We start from the raw sequence: 17481 nt of genomic DNA on the forward strand, positions 1-17481 counted from the left end.
AGCTGGGGAACCGGCCAAAGGGGCTGACACACAGCAGTGCCCGGATCTTTTCCCCTATATCCTCGGTCATGCTCTTTGTTCTTCAATGTGCAACACCACACCTGTGATCTTGCTGTGAACGGGGCAGACCATGTGCTGGAGTAAGATCAGATCACGGCTCACGATCAAGGGAAGCTATCCCTGCTGCCTGCATGCACTGGAAATAGCGGACGCAGTGTTGAACCCTGAGTTCAAGAAGAGGGATGTGGGAGAGAGACCACCAAAGGGCAACCGAGATGGTCATGGGGCTGGGCACACAGTCTACAAGGAGTGTTTATGGGAGCTGATGGGTTTGTCTAATGAAGAGGAGGAGAAGGCCAATCTAATAGTAGCATGCAACTACTTAAAGGACAGTTGGAGCCAAATTATTCCCAGCAATGGCAGACCAGATAGTGAGGGCTAATGGCCACATATGCAGCTACAGAGATGCAGGCTGGGCATTAGGAAAACATCTCTGGGAAGGTGGTGCAGCCCTTTGACAGATTACCAGAGGGGTGGAAGGTGTCCTTCCTTGTAGGTTGTCAAGACCTTGACATATCTGATTTGCTCTGGTGTCAAGGATAGTCCAGCTCCAAGTGTCAGTTTGGCATGAAGTCCTCTAGACATCCCTACTGCTATGACACCCTGCGTGGCATGCTGAAATTGCCTTGTGCAGAGGGAATCTCGATACTCCAGCACTCTCTGCCCCTCAGATTGCTTTGTCCTGTACTAATAGTGGGAAACACAAATTCCTGTTAAATGCAGCTGACTTCTGCAGCTGGAGTCAAAGCAGAGAGACCTCTTTTTCTGCATCATCTACTTAAAAATATCTTTCTCTAGGTTTCATTTCCACATTAAGTCCCATCCTGCTCCTGTTCCTAGCCTGCAGCTTCGGTTTGATTCATAGGGCAAATTGAAGGAAATTCCTTATGAAGATGAAGCTCACCAGGAGCAGCAGCTCCCAGAACTGCCATTTCCACCAGTCCCATGGGGCTGGCAGCTGCGGGGACCGTACTCAGCTGTTTTTGTGAAGGATGGGGCCCGTCTCTGTGGGAGACTGAGATGGGTGCTGCTGCCTGTCCTGGAGGCGTGGGAATTTGGCTCTGCCTTGCCCACGGCTGATGCTGCCACAGTGACCAGCAGCCCAGACCCGCTGGCTCCCCTTTCCTGCGCACACAGCCAGGGCATGATGCATGGGGTGTTTGTGCTGGGGGCAAGTGGCATCTGAAAGCCCAGAGGTGAGCAGGATGGAGGTGCCTGTGTGTTTGTAAGCGGTGAGGGCTGTCTGGACACAGCCCTTTGCTTTCTCTGCCATGGTCCATGCAGACCTGCCCTCTGCTCCATGGCACCATTGCTGTGTCTGGCCCGAGTCGCAGAGGGGCAGGGCAGGTTGGTACGTGGAGATGTGCAATAGGGACAGGCTGGAGCATCAGTCCAGCCAGCACAGCACCATGGCAGAGCTGGGGGGGTCCATGCCTTCACCCACCCTCAGCACCGGCAGCACCACCAGGGCCAGGACTGGGGGAGACCAAGCCATGACAGATGATGGGGATCAGGAAAAGGATTGTCCCAGCACTGCATCGGTCAGTCTGTGCAAGCTTCAGAGCTGCCAGCAGCATGGGCCTGTGGTCAAAGAGGGAACTTACCACTGCTAGAAGCAGAAGTGAAACGCAGGCAGAAATGAAAGCAGAGCCCAGAGCTGCTTCCCACGCAGTTCCCCTCTCTGCAGAGTGCCCTGGAGCACCTGACAGCATGGCCATGGAGCCCCTCTCCTTCCAGGAATACATCTGCTCCCTGGACCCCGCCACCCTGCCGCGCATCCTCAGGATTTGCTCCGGTGTCTACTTCCAAGGTGAGTGCTGGGTGCTCGCTGTCTCCAAAGGGTGCCCCAAGGCTCTGCCACCTCCCCTCACCGTGCCACCGCAGCCCAGGCTCCCCTCTCCCGCCCTGAAGATGGCTGGTCCCCTGCCACCAGGGAGAGGCACAGGTCCTCGTGCCACCACCAGACTCTGGTGCCTAAGGCACACCTTCTTAGAAAAAACTCTCTTCTACACCCAGTGCCCACCCATCCAACTGCCCCAGTGCATTCAGACATGCCGCTACAAAAGCGATGGGGCACCAAAACCCCTCCAAGCTGGTCCTCCGTTTCATGCACAGCGCTCGTCCTAGGCAGTGAATCACCTGCTGGTGGTGGATCTGGCAGGGATGGAGCCACATGCTCGGTGGCTGGAGGAAGGTGGGATGGCATTGCTCCTGGCCCCGGTGCAAGGAGTCCAGCAAGGGTGCAGAGAGCAGCCTGGTCTGAGCTCTCTGCTTCTTCATGAGCCACATCCCTGGAGACATCTTAGGTCAAGGAGAAGCCTTGACCAGCATGGCTTTCTCAGCTGGTGGCAATGTCAGTGGTGAAATGGAACCAGAAATTAGCAAACGCTTTTGCTGGCTTTCTGGGGCTCCCAAAAATGCTGGGAATGCACAGCAGGATCCTGGCAACGTGTAGCAATTACCATCAAGACTTGTAGAATTTGTAGTGGTTTTTTAGGTTACACTGGCTTTTAAAGAGCAGGAGGAGTGATTAGGGTGGTCTCACTCTTCTTCTCTGTAGCTCGGTTGGGGTAGATGTTTAGCTTTTTTCAAATACTTCTGGTGCCCTTGATAACATCTTAGCATTGCTAAATGAGTAAAAAAGCCACTTTTCCAACAGCAGCAGTCAATTTGTTTAGCAGTTGCTGGTACTCGTGGTGAGGTAGCTGGTGCTTTCTGTTTCACATAGCAGGGGGTTTGTCGTGAGTTCATCCCACAAAGGGGAGAAGTTTGGAATTGCACAGGTTTGGTAGCAGCTCAATGAATGTAGAGATTTAAGGGCAGAAGGGGGCATTGCTTGTGTTGGAGGGTATCGTGATGTGGTAGTGTAGCCTGAGGAGCTCCAGGAAAGGCTCTGGTTCCAGGAAAGGCACATCTACCCCCAACCCTTTGCAGCGCAATCAAGCACTGAATCTTTCCTGCTGCATTTCTCGTCTGAGTTACATCGGTTCAGCCTCCAGCCATGCCCGCTGTGCCTTTCTGCACTGCTTTTCTCCCCTGTTATGACCCCTGCATGGTTACCAGCACTGGAAGCTTTCCAGGACTTAGCTTCCGGGTATTCCTGATTCCTTAGAATAACCATCAGCTCAACAAAGACCCCTCAGCCAACCTCCTGGTTGTGTGTTCCCTTGGCTGCTGGTGAATGGTGCTGGACCTTGCAGACAGCGCAGAGTGCACTGGGGATCAATCAGTGATGCACCCTGCAGGTGTGCCATCCTGCACTGATGATATTTCTTGAACATTTCTGGATTTCCTGCTAATACTGAAGATCTTACTACTTCTGGCTTTTTGTTAGCAAAAGTTTGGGTGGGTCCCCAAGATGTTAAACAAAACTGCTGCTGGTCTCGGCCCCTTCTCAGGCTTCTCTCCCAGCCACACGTTCCTTACCTCCTCTGTCTCCTTGATCCTGCTTTATGTTGCAAAACTGCTCTGGCTTGGTGCTGCAGTGGAGCTGAAGAGCGCTTTGGGGTCCTGTGCAGGGCATCCACAGCCACATGTGTCTCTGTGTCTCACTGCCAGCCAAGGGGGCCAGCCACGCCACGTGTGTGTGGAGTTAAGTGGGTCTCTGCACCCAGGGTGTGAGGCATCTCTGTGCTCCGGCCGTGCAGCCTGGCTGGATGCTGTCACAGGACACAGGACACAGGACAGGGCATGGGAAGGCTGGAGGAGTGGGACTGGGGCTTACACAGCACACAATACTTTATGAAGCTTCCTAGCTTTCACCCACCTCTTCCTGTGGTTTATTTTTTCATCTCTATTTCTACCTTGAGGTTCCCCCCTCTCCTGGGGGACAGACACTCTCCCGGCCAGTCCCACCCCACTGCTCCCCCCGCGCTCCACAGGTGAGCAGCGGTCAGTGGCGCAGCAGTGCCTGCAGCAGTATCTGTCCCTCAGCGGCTTGGGTGGCAATGTCCAGCCCATCTCCAACGACATGTCCAGCTTGGGCTCCGTCTGTCCTGCCCGGACCCGCCGGGGCAGCTGTGTGTGCCGGGGCCTTAAACCATCTTCCCACCATGGCCAAAGGCACCAGCTCACCCCACATGCCGGGTGAGTCGGTGCCAGCCCCCATCTCTGCCCGCTGCTGAGCCCGCTGACCAGCTCTGCCCTTCCCTGAACTGCTGCCTTCCTTCTCCTGCACCCCCATCCCATGGCCCCCCTCTACAGGAGTGAGGGGTCCCCTTGGCCCCACCACAGCCACAGGCACTGGGGCTCGCTCAGGGACATCCCTGCACCCCTGAGTGCTGGGACACCTGGGCTTTGCTCACGTCCCAGAAAGGACAAAGCCTGTGGCCAGGGCCGAGGGTCAGCCCCCTCCCCACTGCCCTCATCACAGCTGGCCAAGCAGAGGGGCCCCCACTATGTAACTGGTATTTGCTAATGGCACACAGCATGACTACCTGTGTTGGGAATCCCTAAATCACCGAGGTTGGCAGGGACCTCTAGAGATCATCCAGGCCAACCCCCAGCTCAAGCACAGTAAGCAGGAGCTGGTTGCTCAGGACTTTGTCATGCTGGGTTTTGAGTATCTCCAGTGATGGAGACTCCACAGCCTCTCTGGGCAGCCTGTCCCAGTGCTTGACCACCATCATAGTAAAAGAAATGGTTTTGTACATTCAGAGAAAGTTTCACATGTTCCAATTTGTGATCATGGCCTCTGGCCCTGGCACTGGGCACCACTGACAAAAGCCTGGCTTTGTGTCCTCCCTTCAGGTATTTATATACATTGATGAGATTCCCCCTGAGCCTTGTTTTCTCCAGGCTGAACAGTCTCAGCTCTCTCAGCCTTTTCTCGTGTGAGAGATGCTCCAGTCCTTTAATCATCTTTGCGGCCCGTTGTTGGACTCTCTCCAGTACGTCCGTGTCTCTCTTGTCCTGGGGAGCCCAGCACTGGACACAGCACTCCAGGGGTGGCCTCACCAGAAGGATCCCCTCCCCTTGACCCACTGGCCGTGCTTTGCCTAATGCAGCCCAGGACACCATTCGCCGCCTTTGCAGCAAGGAGACATTGCTGCCTCATGTTCAACCTGGTGTCCACCAAGACTCCCAGGTTCTTTTCTACCAAGCTACTTTCCAGCTGGGTGGCCCCCAGCACATGCTGGTGCCAGGGTCTGTTCCTCCCCAGGGGCAGGACTTCACACGTCTCCTTGTTGAACCGCATGAGGTTCCTGTCAGCCCGTTGCTCCAGCCTGTCCAGGTCCCTCTGGACAGCAGCACAACCCTCTGGCCAGTCAGCCACCCTTCCCAGTTCTGTGTCATCTGCAGACTTGCTGAGGGTGCACTCTGCCCCATCGCCCAGATGACTAACAAAGAAGTTAAACAGGACTGGGCCCAGAATTGATCCCTGGGGCATATCACTAGCAACTGGCCTCCAGCCAGACTTGGTGCCACTGATCACCACCCTCTGGGCCCAGCCATTTAGCCAGGGTTCAGACAACCTCAGTGTCTGCTCACCCAGGCCATTCTTCATCAGCTTCTCTGTGAGGATGTGATGGGAGAGAGTGCCAAAATCCTTACTGAAGTCAAGAAAAACAATACCCACTGCTCTCCCCTTGTCCTCCAAGCCAGACACTTCACTGGAGAAGGTGATCAGGTTGGATAAGCATGATTTCCCCATACAGACTAATCCAAATCACTCTTTCATCCTTCATGTATCTGGTAATGGTTTCCAGAATTATCTGCTCCATCACCTTTCCAGGGTTTGAGGGGAGTGTGTCTGGCCTGTAGATCCCTCTCTTGCCTGTCTTGAAGATAGGAATGACATTTGCTTTTTTCCCAGTCTTCAGGAACCTCTCTCGATTGCCCAAAGATAATAGAGAGTGGCCTCACAGAGTCAACACTCATGGGTGCATCCCAAGAGGCCCCACGGACTTCTGTATGTCCACTCTGCTTAGTGCTCCCTTACCTGGTCCTCCTCCACCAAGGGTAGGTCTTCCTTGCTCCAGACTTTTCCCCTGGTCTTGGGGGGATTCCTGAAGGCTGGTCAAACCTCTAAAGACAGAGGCATTGAGCACATTAGCCTTCGCTGTGTCCTTTGACACCAGGTCCCCTGCCCCATTCAGCAGCAGACCCACATTTTCCCCAATCTTCCTTTTGCTGTTGATGTACTCATAGAAGCCTTTCTTGTTACCTTTCATGTCCCTCGACAGATTCAGCTCTGGGCAGGCTTTGGCTTTCCTAACCCTATCCCTGCATGCTAGACCATGTCTCAGTGCTCCTCCCAGGCCACCTGCCCCTGCTGCCACCTCTCATGCATCTCCTTTATATATCTGAGTTCAGTCAGGGGCTCCTGAGTGTTGGACAGGAGCACCAGCCACCTGCAGGTATTTTGAGGAAGCAATAAAGGACGGCTTACAGAGGGTGGTGAGGCCCTGGCACAGGCTGCCCAGAGAAGCTGTGGCTGCCCCATCCCTGGAAGTGTTCAAGGCCAGGTTGGATGGGGCTTTGGGCAACCTGGGCTAGTGGAGGGTGTCCTGCCCATGGCAGGGAGTTGGAACTGGATGAGCTTTAAGGTTCCTTCCAACCCAAACCAGTGATTCTATGAAATGCTGATAGTGGCATTTTCTTTGAGGAAATCTCCCTCCTCACCCTGCAGGGTCTGTGTACGAGATCGCAGGCAACGAATGCTGCTTGTCAACGGGCGACCTGCTGAAAGTCATGGCCGTGGAGCTGCAGAAAGTCGTTTGTGAGGACACAGAGACAGGGCAGACAAGGGAGCTGCCACCGACATTTAAGGGTGAGCATGGCTGCCCTGTCCCAGCTGGCATCCCATGGGTGTCCTCCTCCCTGGGGGAGACCTTTGCAGCCCCCGTGGGCTCAGCCTCATTGTCCCACAGGTCTTTTTCAGCCTGCCACAGCCCTGGGGCCATACCCAACACCGCAGGGACCCTTCCTGGAGGGCAGCAGGCAGCGGGGCCTGACGCTGCACCAGGTGCTGGGCCAATGGAACGGGCGGCCAAAGCCCCTGCTGTGCCCTGCCGTCAGCCCCCACACCCTGCTATTGCACCCTGTCTATGAGGTGCAGGCCGTCATGCACCGTGAGTCTGGATGGGGCAGGCGGGGTGCTGCGAGATTCAGGGCAGGGTGCTGCGGGGTCCGGGTTGGGGCACTGAGGGGTTGGGCGGCGAGTCTGTGGGGTCAGGGCAGGGATTCTTTGGGGTTGGGATGAGGGTGCTGCAGAGTTGGGGGCCTACACCAGTTTGGTGCTGGGACCCCGATGCACAGGGTGTGGGTGGCTGCAGGCAGGGGGATGTGAGGTGGGATCCCCTCCCACATGGGGCTGGGGAGAGGCCGAGCACGGGGTCAGGGCAGCTCTGCCCCTGCAGTGCGTCGGGATGTGGTGAAGATCCCCTCCACGCTGGAGGTGGACGTGGAGGACGTCACGGAGGAGGCGCAGCACGTCCACTTCTCCCGGCCGTTGCTGCTGAGCGAGGTACTGGGGATGGAGGAGGTGCTGCCGGCCGAGGCTGAGATTCTGGAGGGCCCGACTGGCCCCGCTGTCTTCGAGAGCGCCTGGGTGTCGCGGCTGCGACGGGGGCAGCGGCTGCAGCTCCATGGCTGCTTCCACGCCTGGCGGATCCTGGCCTCAGCCCCCGGCAGCGGCCGCCATTTCATCCTCTCCAGTGCCTACCAGGGCCGGTTCCGCCAGCGGCCTCGGCAGTTCACAGGGGTGCAGGAGCTGGTGGCCGGTCTGCAGCCTGGCCGGCCACTGCGTGTGGTGGTGACGCAGGACTGCGAGGGCCGGGGGTATGACGTGCCCCCGCTCGGTGTGGGCGACCGGCTGGAGGCCCAGGGGCTGCAGGGGAACGGCCCCAGCACCCGGCTGCTCTGCCACCGTCACGGTGGGGAGGAGGAGGAGGAAGGCGAGGAGCTGCTGCTGCCGCTGGACCTGGGAGGCGGCTTCGTGGAGGAGGCATGCAACAGCAAGAAGTACAGGCTGGCAGAGCTACTGGAGCGGCAGTCTTTGCCCTGTGAGGTCCGGGTGGTGGCTCCCGACCCGGGGCTGGAGAGGGACACGCTGGGCGCCCTGCCTGCCCTGCGGCTGGAGGCTCGTCTGGACCAGCCCTTCCTGGTGGGCAGCTTCTGCGAGGAGCCAGAGGAGGGCTTCGAGATCCCACCACAGTGGCTGGACCTCTCCGTCCTGCTAAGTGACGAGCCTGTCCACCTCCCCGCCCCCTGCACCCGCCAGTCCCGGGTGGAGGAGCTGACCGAGGCCTTCTACTACCGGCTGCTGGCCCAGCTGCCTAGCCACCCAGCCCCACCACCCCCACGGCCCCCCAAGCCAGCGCGGGCAGGCATGGGCCCAGGGGGAAGGCGCTCCTCGGTCCCCAGCACCTCGCTGGTAAGCGTCCGCCCAGCTCCTCCGCTGCCACCGCTCACAGCCCTGGCCCGGTCAAGCACCCCCAACCAGTATGGCCGGCGAGGACCCCCCAGCAGTGCAGGTGAGGCCCCCGGCAGCTCCTGGGCCCCAGCCCCTCCACAGGGCTCAGCCCAGAGATGTGCTGCCCTGGCAGGAGGACAGGGCCCCCCAGCAGCGTCAGCAGGTCATGCTTAGCTGGGGGTGCTGCTGGCCACCACCTCCCCATGGCTGTCCTCATAGGGACCCTGAGCTGAGGACACCTGCCATCCCCTTGTCCCACATGTTGAGGTGACCCCACAGGCTCTGCCCCATCCCCTTGTCCCACATGTGGCGAGGAACTCATGGGGGGCTGCCCCATCTCCCTGTGCCACATGTGGGAGGGCCCGAGGGGGCTGCACCATCCCCTTGTTCCACACGCAGGTGGGACACATGGGGGAGCACCCCAACCCCTTGTCCCACACGGGGACCATGGCACTCGGGGAAGCAAGGCTTGACCTCAAGGGCGATGGCGCAGTGAACACCACCAACAAACCCCTGGCCTCCATCTGCCATCGAATGCCTTCCCACCCCAGACTGCAGGGGACCTGTGGCCCCAGGGGCTGGTATCTGCAGTGGCAGAGCAGCTGCCACCACACCACGAGAAGCCCTTCTCCCCCCCATGGCCTCAGTCCCCGCTGTGTCCAGGCGCAGCTCTGAGCAGGGAGGTGGGGAGGGCAGGTCGGGGTGTCCCCGCGGGGCTTCCGCTGTGGTCCGTGGTCGTGCATGTCTGCAGGCTGTGCTCTCTCTTCCCTTCCAGGCACGGAGAGCCACAGCGATGAACACGATTACGAAACTGTTGATGACAACATTCAAAAGACAATTTGCAAAATGCAGACAATTTTTCCTTTCTAGTCCTCTAGTTTCTGGAAGCCACCTAGCCTCCAAATACTCTGGGACCTTACATGACATTGGTTACTTGCAGAGGCTAAATACAGCCCTAGGGATCCACAGTGCAACCTCCAACTGCCTCGATCCCACAGAAAGGTGCCGACTTTCCTTGGAGGCAAGCAGCCCGTATGCCATTGGGGCAGCCCTGGGCACAGAATAATTCCCCCTGTTGCGCTGTGGGCTCTGTCCTCAGCTGTCACCCATGAGAGTCTGACAGCAGCAGACCAGCACACAGCTGGGCAGCCACCAAGATGCCACTGAGATGCCAGCCCAGGCCCTGGGACATGGATCTCATGCTGCGGCATCTGGGCTGGGATTACAGATGCTTCCAGATGGAGATGCTTTGGGACCAGCATATCCAGACACTGTTTGGCACATGGGGTGGGATGGGGTCAGGAAGAGACATGGCAAGGAACTTCACACAGTGTGAGCGATGCCCCAGCTGGGGCTGAAACCATCAATTGACACATTTTTATAATTGCATATCAAAACCAACTTTCATAAAGCAGAAGCTGTATTTTTCTCAAGTATAGCCAAACTTGCTTCTCACTCTGGCCTAATTTCTCACCAAGGTTGTAGAAACATTGTAAAAATGTTGTGGCTTTGGGTTTTGCTGGCTTTTTCATCTGTTTTTTTAACTGCACTTGCAACTGGAAGCAATGTCTGTTCTAGACCCTCCATGGCCCCCCCCTCCTGCTTGCGAGTGTGCTTGTCACCCTCTTGCAGATTCTTGGCACCTACAAAGGCCCCTGCTGCACCCATGGCATCGGACACAAAATATGACCGGAAAACCAAATAAGGACCAAAGTTCAACTCTTCTTTTTCTGGAAGTTTGACAAAGCCCTGGTAAAGTAGCAGAGACAAAGACCTCATGGTCCTGATGTGCATTAAGGGAAAAGAGCTAACAAGGAGAGAGCTTTACACCAAAAGCAAGCAGGCATTTCACTCCTGCATCACGCACTGCACTCTTCTTTCAAATCATAGCTGGAAAATAAATTTTAAATTTTATTTAAGACCAAACTGGTTATTTTTTTCCCCTCTTTCAGTGAAGAGTAGCTTTGGGTTCATTTTTTTCAGTTCATGTCATTCCTCACTCAGCGCCTAGGGCAGAGTCCCAAAGCTGCAGAGAGGATCTTATTCATGTGAGCTTGGCTCAAGTCCTAGCTCGGGTTTGGGCTGGTTTCCTTCTCTGGCTCTGGTTCTGCCCTGGGATTTACACTTGGTATCAGCACTGTCTCCTCAAATCAACATTGTGGGAGAGACACTGACTATTGCTGTTGAGGTCGTTTCACAGAACATTCATCCAAGGAGGGAGAACCCAGCTCTCACCTGCAGACAGGTGCTAGTCATTCATTAACTGCACCTAAATCAATCATAGGATCAGAGAATCACAGGATGATTTGGGTTGGAAGGATCATTTAAAGATCATCTGCTCCAACTCCTTCCACCAGAACAGGTTGCCCAAAGCCCCATCCAACCTGGCCTTGAACACTTCCAGGGATGGGGCATCCACAGCTTCTCTGGGAAACCTGTTCCTGTGCCTCACCACCCTCACAGGGACGAATTTCTTCCTCAGATCTAATCTAAACTTACCCTCTTTTAGTTTGAAAGCGTTGCCCCTTGTCACTATAGACCCTGGTAAAAAGTCTCTCTCCATCTTCTATATAGGCCTTCTTGAAAGTATTGAAAGGCCACAGTAAGATCCTCCCGGAGCCTCCTCTTCTCCAGGCTGAACCACCCCAACGCTCTCAGCCTGTCCTCATGGCTTCATACGATGCGCAAAGTTTCAACCAAGAAACCCACCACAGTGGCAGGGGCCAACATGTGTTTAAGTTGCCCCAGAATCCAGATTTTTCTTCTCCTGGGGGAAAAACTAATTGCTGGACTACAGCTGGGGAGAGCATGAGCTCGAGGGAGGTGGAAGGGAGCAGAGCACAGAGGAAACTAGAATAACTGAAAATGCCCAAGTGCTTTTCCTTGTCCCCTTTATTTGAGCCAAAAGCATTCTGAGTTTGGATTTCACCATTAGTTCACAGATGCAAACTTTCTGTGAAACAGCCAATGCTTCTGTCCCCTAAGACCTATTCCAAATCGTCCTTCTAGCCAGACAACAGCAGATGCTCCTGGATGCTTTGAAGGTCAAACAGCAAACAGAGACTAGGCAAAGACTTAAACTCTCTCCCAACTGATGAGTTTTTCCTTCAGCTTCGCTTCCAAAAATCATCAGGGATTTTCTTCCTAACCTGCACACCTCCTGCAAAAGGGAGATGACTACTTTTGGCTTCTAGAACTGCCAGACTCCACAGCCTGGAAGTTCACTTGTCATGCATCTACAGCGCAATTTAGTCCCAGAAGTACACCGCAGGCTGCAGCCATGCCGCTCCCTGCACCCGAGCAGCTCACGTGCGTTTTGCCCCAGCATTAACACCAGAAGCAGACGCCGTGGGTCTGCAGCCAGCCCCAGATGTACATACGAGGAAGAGCGGCTTCTTCAAAGCCAGTTCACCAGACCCAGGTAACAAAACCTCCACAACTCGCAGCTCCTGTGGCACCCTGAGCCAGCCAGCCCCTGAGCCCACACGCCCTGTTTGTCCAGCAGCCCTGGGAACTCAGCAGGCAGCAATCCAAGCACAGCGCAGCGCAACGCTCCCATCTGGCAGGCAGCGAGTGCATTTCAGTGTCTCAGCATTCAGTCTCAAAGATCCCAGGTCCTGCTTTTCAGCAAGGCACTCACCACCTGCCGTGGTTCTTCTTGTGAGCCCAGCCAGGCACCTTATGGGGCCATGGTGAAAAACGCTCCTGAATGTTTATAAACTCCTGAAATGCTCCCATTAACAAACACAAAACAACCGCCAGAAGGTGGTCTTCAGCTTTGTATTTTATATAACGGGAAGCATGTCATGACTAAGAGGACTGAAATATGCTGAAGCAGCCGCCCCCTCCCTGAACAAGGCAGGATCGTGCAGAGAAACAGGGGATGCCAATCTGTTATCCCCACCCTGATACATCACCAATATCAACCCTGCTGTTTCCTAACTTAGTGGGGTTTTTTGTTATGACTTAAAAATAGTTTAAAGAAGAAAAACTTGTACCACAGAATGTAATTAATTTGAGCTTCAGCTGAAGTACTTTTGGTGGCAGAAATAACCCTGGCTGTATCTGTAACACTGATACAAGGGGTAGCTTTCTTCAGTAGTACAATTATCTAATTTCTTAAGTGTCCAGCCATTCACTTCAGTATGATCTTTTAAAGCAATTTTCTTCAAAAGCTAAGGAAAAAAATAACTACGGTTAAAGAAACTCTGAAGGCGTGGGCTGTGTTTTTATCCACGCAGCTAGGTTTGTCAGCGCAGATGGTTTTCTTCTTTACGGAAGAAAGCCTCTAGAGCCACATGAATGCAAGACTACTCAAGTTAAAATTTTATTGGAAAGAGACAAAAGCTCTAGTAACAAGATCACCTCATAGTACAAACATAGATTTAAATGCATAAACTAAACCAATTAAAAATCTATTCATGATTACTGTACATTAGTAGAATATTGCTCTTGGCTACCCACTTTGTGAATGAAATGGAATGAAAGCTGAGTTAGTAGAAACAGCTCTAGAAACAAAAGACAATCTGCCCAGGACAAGAGGTTCTTTCTAAGGCAGGCATCCTCTAGGGAGACAAAACCAAACTGAAGACTCTGAAGCTTTGAGTTCAGTTTTCCCATGTCTGTTTATGCTTTCAGTCACATGGTCACAGCATATAATCGAGTCCGGTTAACAGAATCCTATATGTTCTGCTTGTCCTTGAGGTTCCAAGGAGGCACTCGCAGAGTAACTGGGACTTTCACAGGCTAGAAAGAGCAAAGATCACCTTCCACGTCGCAAAGCTCGGCAGGGTAACTTGATACATGGACAAGCATTTGCTTACAACTAAATGCAGCTGGAAGTAACTTCACTCAGCATCCGTTGACTTATAGTGATCATCATCCACAGTGGAGTAGATGTGTCCCTCACTGCTAAGGAATTCAACGGCTTGCCTTTGAAGGAAAAAAAAAATCAAATAAAAGGCAATTGCTAACTAGTTCATATCAACACCTTTCTCAGGGATTTCCCACTTCAGACCCCATCCCTACTGTTCCCTCCTGGCACCTGCCACAGGCAGCTCTTGGTGGCTGTGCCCTGTGAGCAGTTTAAGTGCTGCTCCACCCATCAGTAGGTACAGAAAGCTTCTCCAAAGCTCTAAGAGCTGCTGGGGAGCAGGTTGCCAGACTCTCCTGCCACAGAGGGGAAGGCCACCCCTCTCAGTACTTCCCAGGTAAAAGTAGTACCTACAACTCTGCTTCAGAGGGGACAGAACACAGAAGGATAATGGACATTATTAATGTCTTTAGGCTTCACTCTTTTTCTAAGTCTCAGGGAGGACAAGTAAAGAGACAGCAAAGGAGAAGAGAACAGAAACAGTCTAATCCCAAGTTTTGATCAGTGTGCAGAAAGCAAGGTAGTCCTGAACGGGAGACAGTGCTGCTGAGGCACTGCAGTACTCCCAGGTACCGATTGCTTTGCTACTGAACTGTTAAACAGTTTGTTTTGAAAACAGGGAGTGAAACATTTTATCACCCCGTCGACAACGGCTCATTCATTCCAAGCTGCTGAAGACTTCAACAGTTCTGGCTCACTACTGCATCCTACTGGGAACATCTGAAATTACTAGAGCTGCTTCACAAGTAAGGACCTGGCCTTGCCCACTGTCTTCCTCTCTGCCTCCTTTTATCAAACTCCAGGAAGAACCAATTGGATTTCCAGAACATCCTTCGTCTCTACGGACTTACTTGATTGTTGACATGCTCATATTATGGAGCTGAAGTTTCAACTCTTGGAGACTCATACCTTCTGGTACAGGACAGTTTTTAATCAAGTTCAGCACCTGGAAAAGCAAGAACCACCATTAGCAGACAGCTAAGCTTCCAGCTAAGCTTCTCCACCATCAATGGACAGCAAGGTTAAGGAAGCACTATCTGTCTTCAAAGAGTAACTGAGCTTGCATTTCTTTGTCCTACATCATGCCGCAGCAGCCTCCACTGCAACTGCCGTGTTCCTGGAGAAGCTGCTTGCACCGACCTGACTCTGATGCGCTGTGAGTCCATTCACCGGTAGGCTGCCACCTCCTCCATAGCTCCCTGCGTCACTGATCCCAGCGGAGGAAAATGACTGCGGCACCCTTGATGCTGACTGCAATTACAAGAGTAAAGTTGCTGTGGTTACACAGGCTGCCACAAGCCCCACGGCATTAAAGACTCGGAGTTATTTCAGAGAAACAGTAATTAAAAATAGATTCCCAAAGAAACCACTGGAAATGGACAGCAACGCTCTCTCCAAGGAAGCCAGGACTCCTGTTACGCCTTCACTGTAGCCCTCCAACAGCTTCAAGCTTTCCAGCCCCACAGCTTATGTACAATTTCCGCAACGAGCCCAGAGGTCCCTCTTTTTGGGAGACAACCAGTAACCTGGTAAAGGCCGAGATGGGATCAGGATCTTCAAGTACATACCATAAGATTTTTTCTGAGGATCATATGCGCATTGACAATCTCTAGTATGTGTGTGGTGAACTCATTCATATTTTCCAGAGGCATGATCTTAAATGCCACCAAGCTTTTCTTATTCTTTCAGAGGAAAAAAAAAAATTAAAAAAAATTAACATCACAAGAACACGCTTAACAGCCAATCCAACCATTCTCTCCAGGAACAGGGACAGTGGCGGGTAGGGAGCTTGCCTGCACCTAACAGGGTTACTTCTCTTCTAACCAGCTGGGAATTAATTGCACTTTGCTTTAACACATGCATCGTTATTTGAATATTTATTCATATATTTAGTTACAATATTTAGTTATGAGGCAACCACACCACTTAATACACTACAAGAAGCATCCCCACTAACCAGAATCTGGTCTAAGCTCTACAGTACAAACACCCAAGAACCTGGCGGTCAGAACTCTGTTCTGCTGTAACCAACACACTGATGCAGAATGGCATTTTAAATGGGTCCTCTGTCCTTTGCATTTAGGAACAACTGAAGTGTTATTAAATACAACCCTGGCAAAACATTCCAGGATTTGTCCACAGGAAAGGATGAGCAAAGACCACGATGAAGCTGATATTCTAAAGGCAGCCCACCAGCGCTGTGCCAGATCACCAAACCTTCATGCCACTGCTCCGGCCTCATGACCTGAGGAGTCAGACACGGATAGCGTCATCTTACCTGGAAGGAACGAAGATGACCAGCTACTTTTACATAAGTTCCTGGAGGTACCACCACATTCTCGCCACCTGCCTCCTAACAGAGAGGAAAAGGAAAAAGGAAGGTTTTGCAGACTCACATTTCCATTTCTCAATTATCACAATAAATGACCTAGGAACAGAGGCTTATCTCAAGCAAACACAAAACAGCACGCATTCCTACATCCAGTACGGGCAGATGGGTAAACATAACCATAAATGAAAAATAGAGAAAAAAATATTTTCTTGTTTGAATGCACTGTACAAAACTCAAACTCAGTTGCCTGCTCTGCTGTCTCTGTCCACTTCTAAAAGGTTTTCACAGAGCAACAAGACAAAAGAACCCTCAAATAGTAAAACAGCAGGTGTTCAACTATGTAACTTGCCTAGAGGAATGCAAGCAGTCCAGAACTGGTTTTGAAGTTACAGTAAAGTTGCAGTTAAGCCAAATGAATCTCTGCCAAAGTTGTTAACTGGACTCAGCTGTTTGCCTTAAAACATGTTACAATAACATGGGCTAGCATTAAAATTATCAGCAATTCAGGAGGCATGCATCAGAAAACAAGACAATATTCATCAGTACACATCTTTGCCTCAATCACTGAGCCACACAGAAAAATCTCTGTTCACTTCCTCTCCTGTATTTCTACACAAAGGTACCGAGGTGCACCTCTTGGTTCAGCTGTGAAGTAATGGTTGAGCTTAAGCAGCTAAATAAAAATTTATTCAAAGTGATTCAACGTAGAACCACATATGAATTACACAACAGGAGAACAGTCACGTACAGCACCAATGATTTCTGCTACAGCCGCATCTCCCTTCAGAGATCCTCCTTCAGAGGCATTCCTAAAACACTTTTCAGAACAGCCACATCTTTTTGGTGGCTGTCTTCACCACTCCCAGAAGCTTTTAAAGCAGCATGTTCGTAAGAAATCTGGTGCTTACATCAGTATCAACCCACTGCCTGACGTCCATCGGGGCTGCTGTCATGTCGTCCACTTTGTAGAGAATGTTTGTCGGTGCCTTCTCCGCGTGCCGAATTATCCCCATAATGGTGACCTGCGTTGGAAGAAGGAAGAGTTTATCCGGGAAGGCCCCGGGAAATGAGTCTGCTTTATCCGCAGCCCTCCCGCTCGCTGCTTTCCTCGGCGCCCACCTGGGAGATCTCCACATCGCGGATCCGGAAGGTCTCGTCGACCTGCTCGGCTGCCAGCAGCTGCGACACGGTGCAGGGCACGATGTTCTGGGAGCGGATCCTCTGCAAGGGACGGCGGGGCCGTCAGCGCCACCGGGGAGCGGCCACCCCTCGCACCGCTCCTCCGGCCGCCGCGGCCCAGCGCCCCGGGGCCAGCCGAGGCCCCGCTGCGGCCTACCTGCTTCTTCTCCGCCTGGGTGCCAGCGGGCGAGCCGAAGCCGCCCGGGGACTGCGTGTAGCCGCCCGCGGGCCCCGAGGTGCCCACGGTGCCGTACCCGCTGTCAAAGGTACCTGAGGGGGGGAGAAAGAGAACCCGTGAGGCGGTGGCGGTGATGCGCCCTCCGTCCCTGCCGCCACCGCCATCACGGGGCGCGGCGGCGGCCTCGGCCCCCCCCCCGTCTCCGGCGGCCCCGGGCGGCCCGCACACCCGCCCAGGCGCCGCCCCCGGCCCGGCCGCCCCCGCCGTCCCCGGCCCGCACCGTGCCCGCTCCACATGGCGGAGACCGAACGTCGGGCGCTCGCCGGCCCGCGCGCACCGCCCCTCCTCGCGCCGCCGGCTCATGCCCAATCCGTGGGCGCCGCTCCGCCGGCCAGAAGCCAATCGCAGCCCTCCATCTTCCGGCTCCTTCCAATAGGAGGAGG

At 53.6% G+C, this 17481-nt stretch overlaps 2 protein-coding genes across 2 annotated transcripts; one reads left to right on the forward strand and one right to left on the reverse strand.

Annotated features, from left to right (window-relative positions):
* Positions 1-10399, forward strand: THEMIS2 (thymocyte selection associated family member 2). The gene is made up of 5 exons (XM_054802703.1): positions 1-1870; positions 6692-6832; positions 6933-7133; positions 7422-8537; positions 9252-10399. Exons 1-5 carry the CDS (start codon positions 1561-1563, stop codon positions 9344-9346), a joined length of 1863 nt encoding a protein of 620 aa, XP_054658678.1. The 5' UTR covers positions 1-1560; the 3' UTR covers positions 9347-10399.
* Positions 10400-12779: 2380 nt separating this feature from the next.
* On the reverse strand, positions 12780-17470 carry RPA2 (replication protein A2). Its single transcript, XM_054802508.1, has 9 exons — positions 17319-17470; positions 17018-17130; positions 16801-16902; positions 16590-16703; positions 15628-15702; positions 14918-15031; positions 14490-14600; positions 14201-14295; positions 12780-13408 (listed from the first exon to the last, which is right to left on the reverse strand). The coding sequence occupies exons 1-9, from the start codon at positions 17332-17334 to the stop codon at positions 13324-13326; spliced, it is 825 nt and encodes a 274-aa protein (XP_054658483.1). The 5' UTR covers positions 17335-17470; the 3' UTR covers positions 12780-13323.
* Between the last annotated feature and the right edge of the window lie 11 nt (positions 17471-17481).

The sequence above is a fragment of the Grus americana genome, chromosome 23, assembly GCF_028858705.1.
Source record: "Grus americana isolate bGruAme1 chromosome 23, bGruAme1.mat, whole genome shotgun sequence".
Classification (NCBI taxonomy): Eukaryota; Metazoa; Chordata; class Aves; order Gruiformes; family Gruidae; genus Grus; species Grus americana.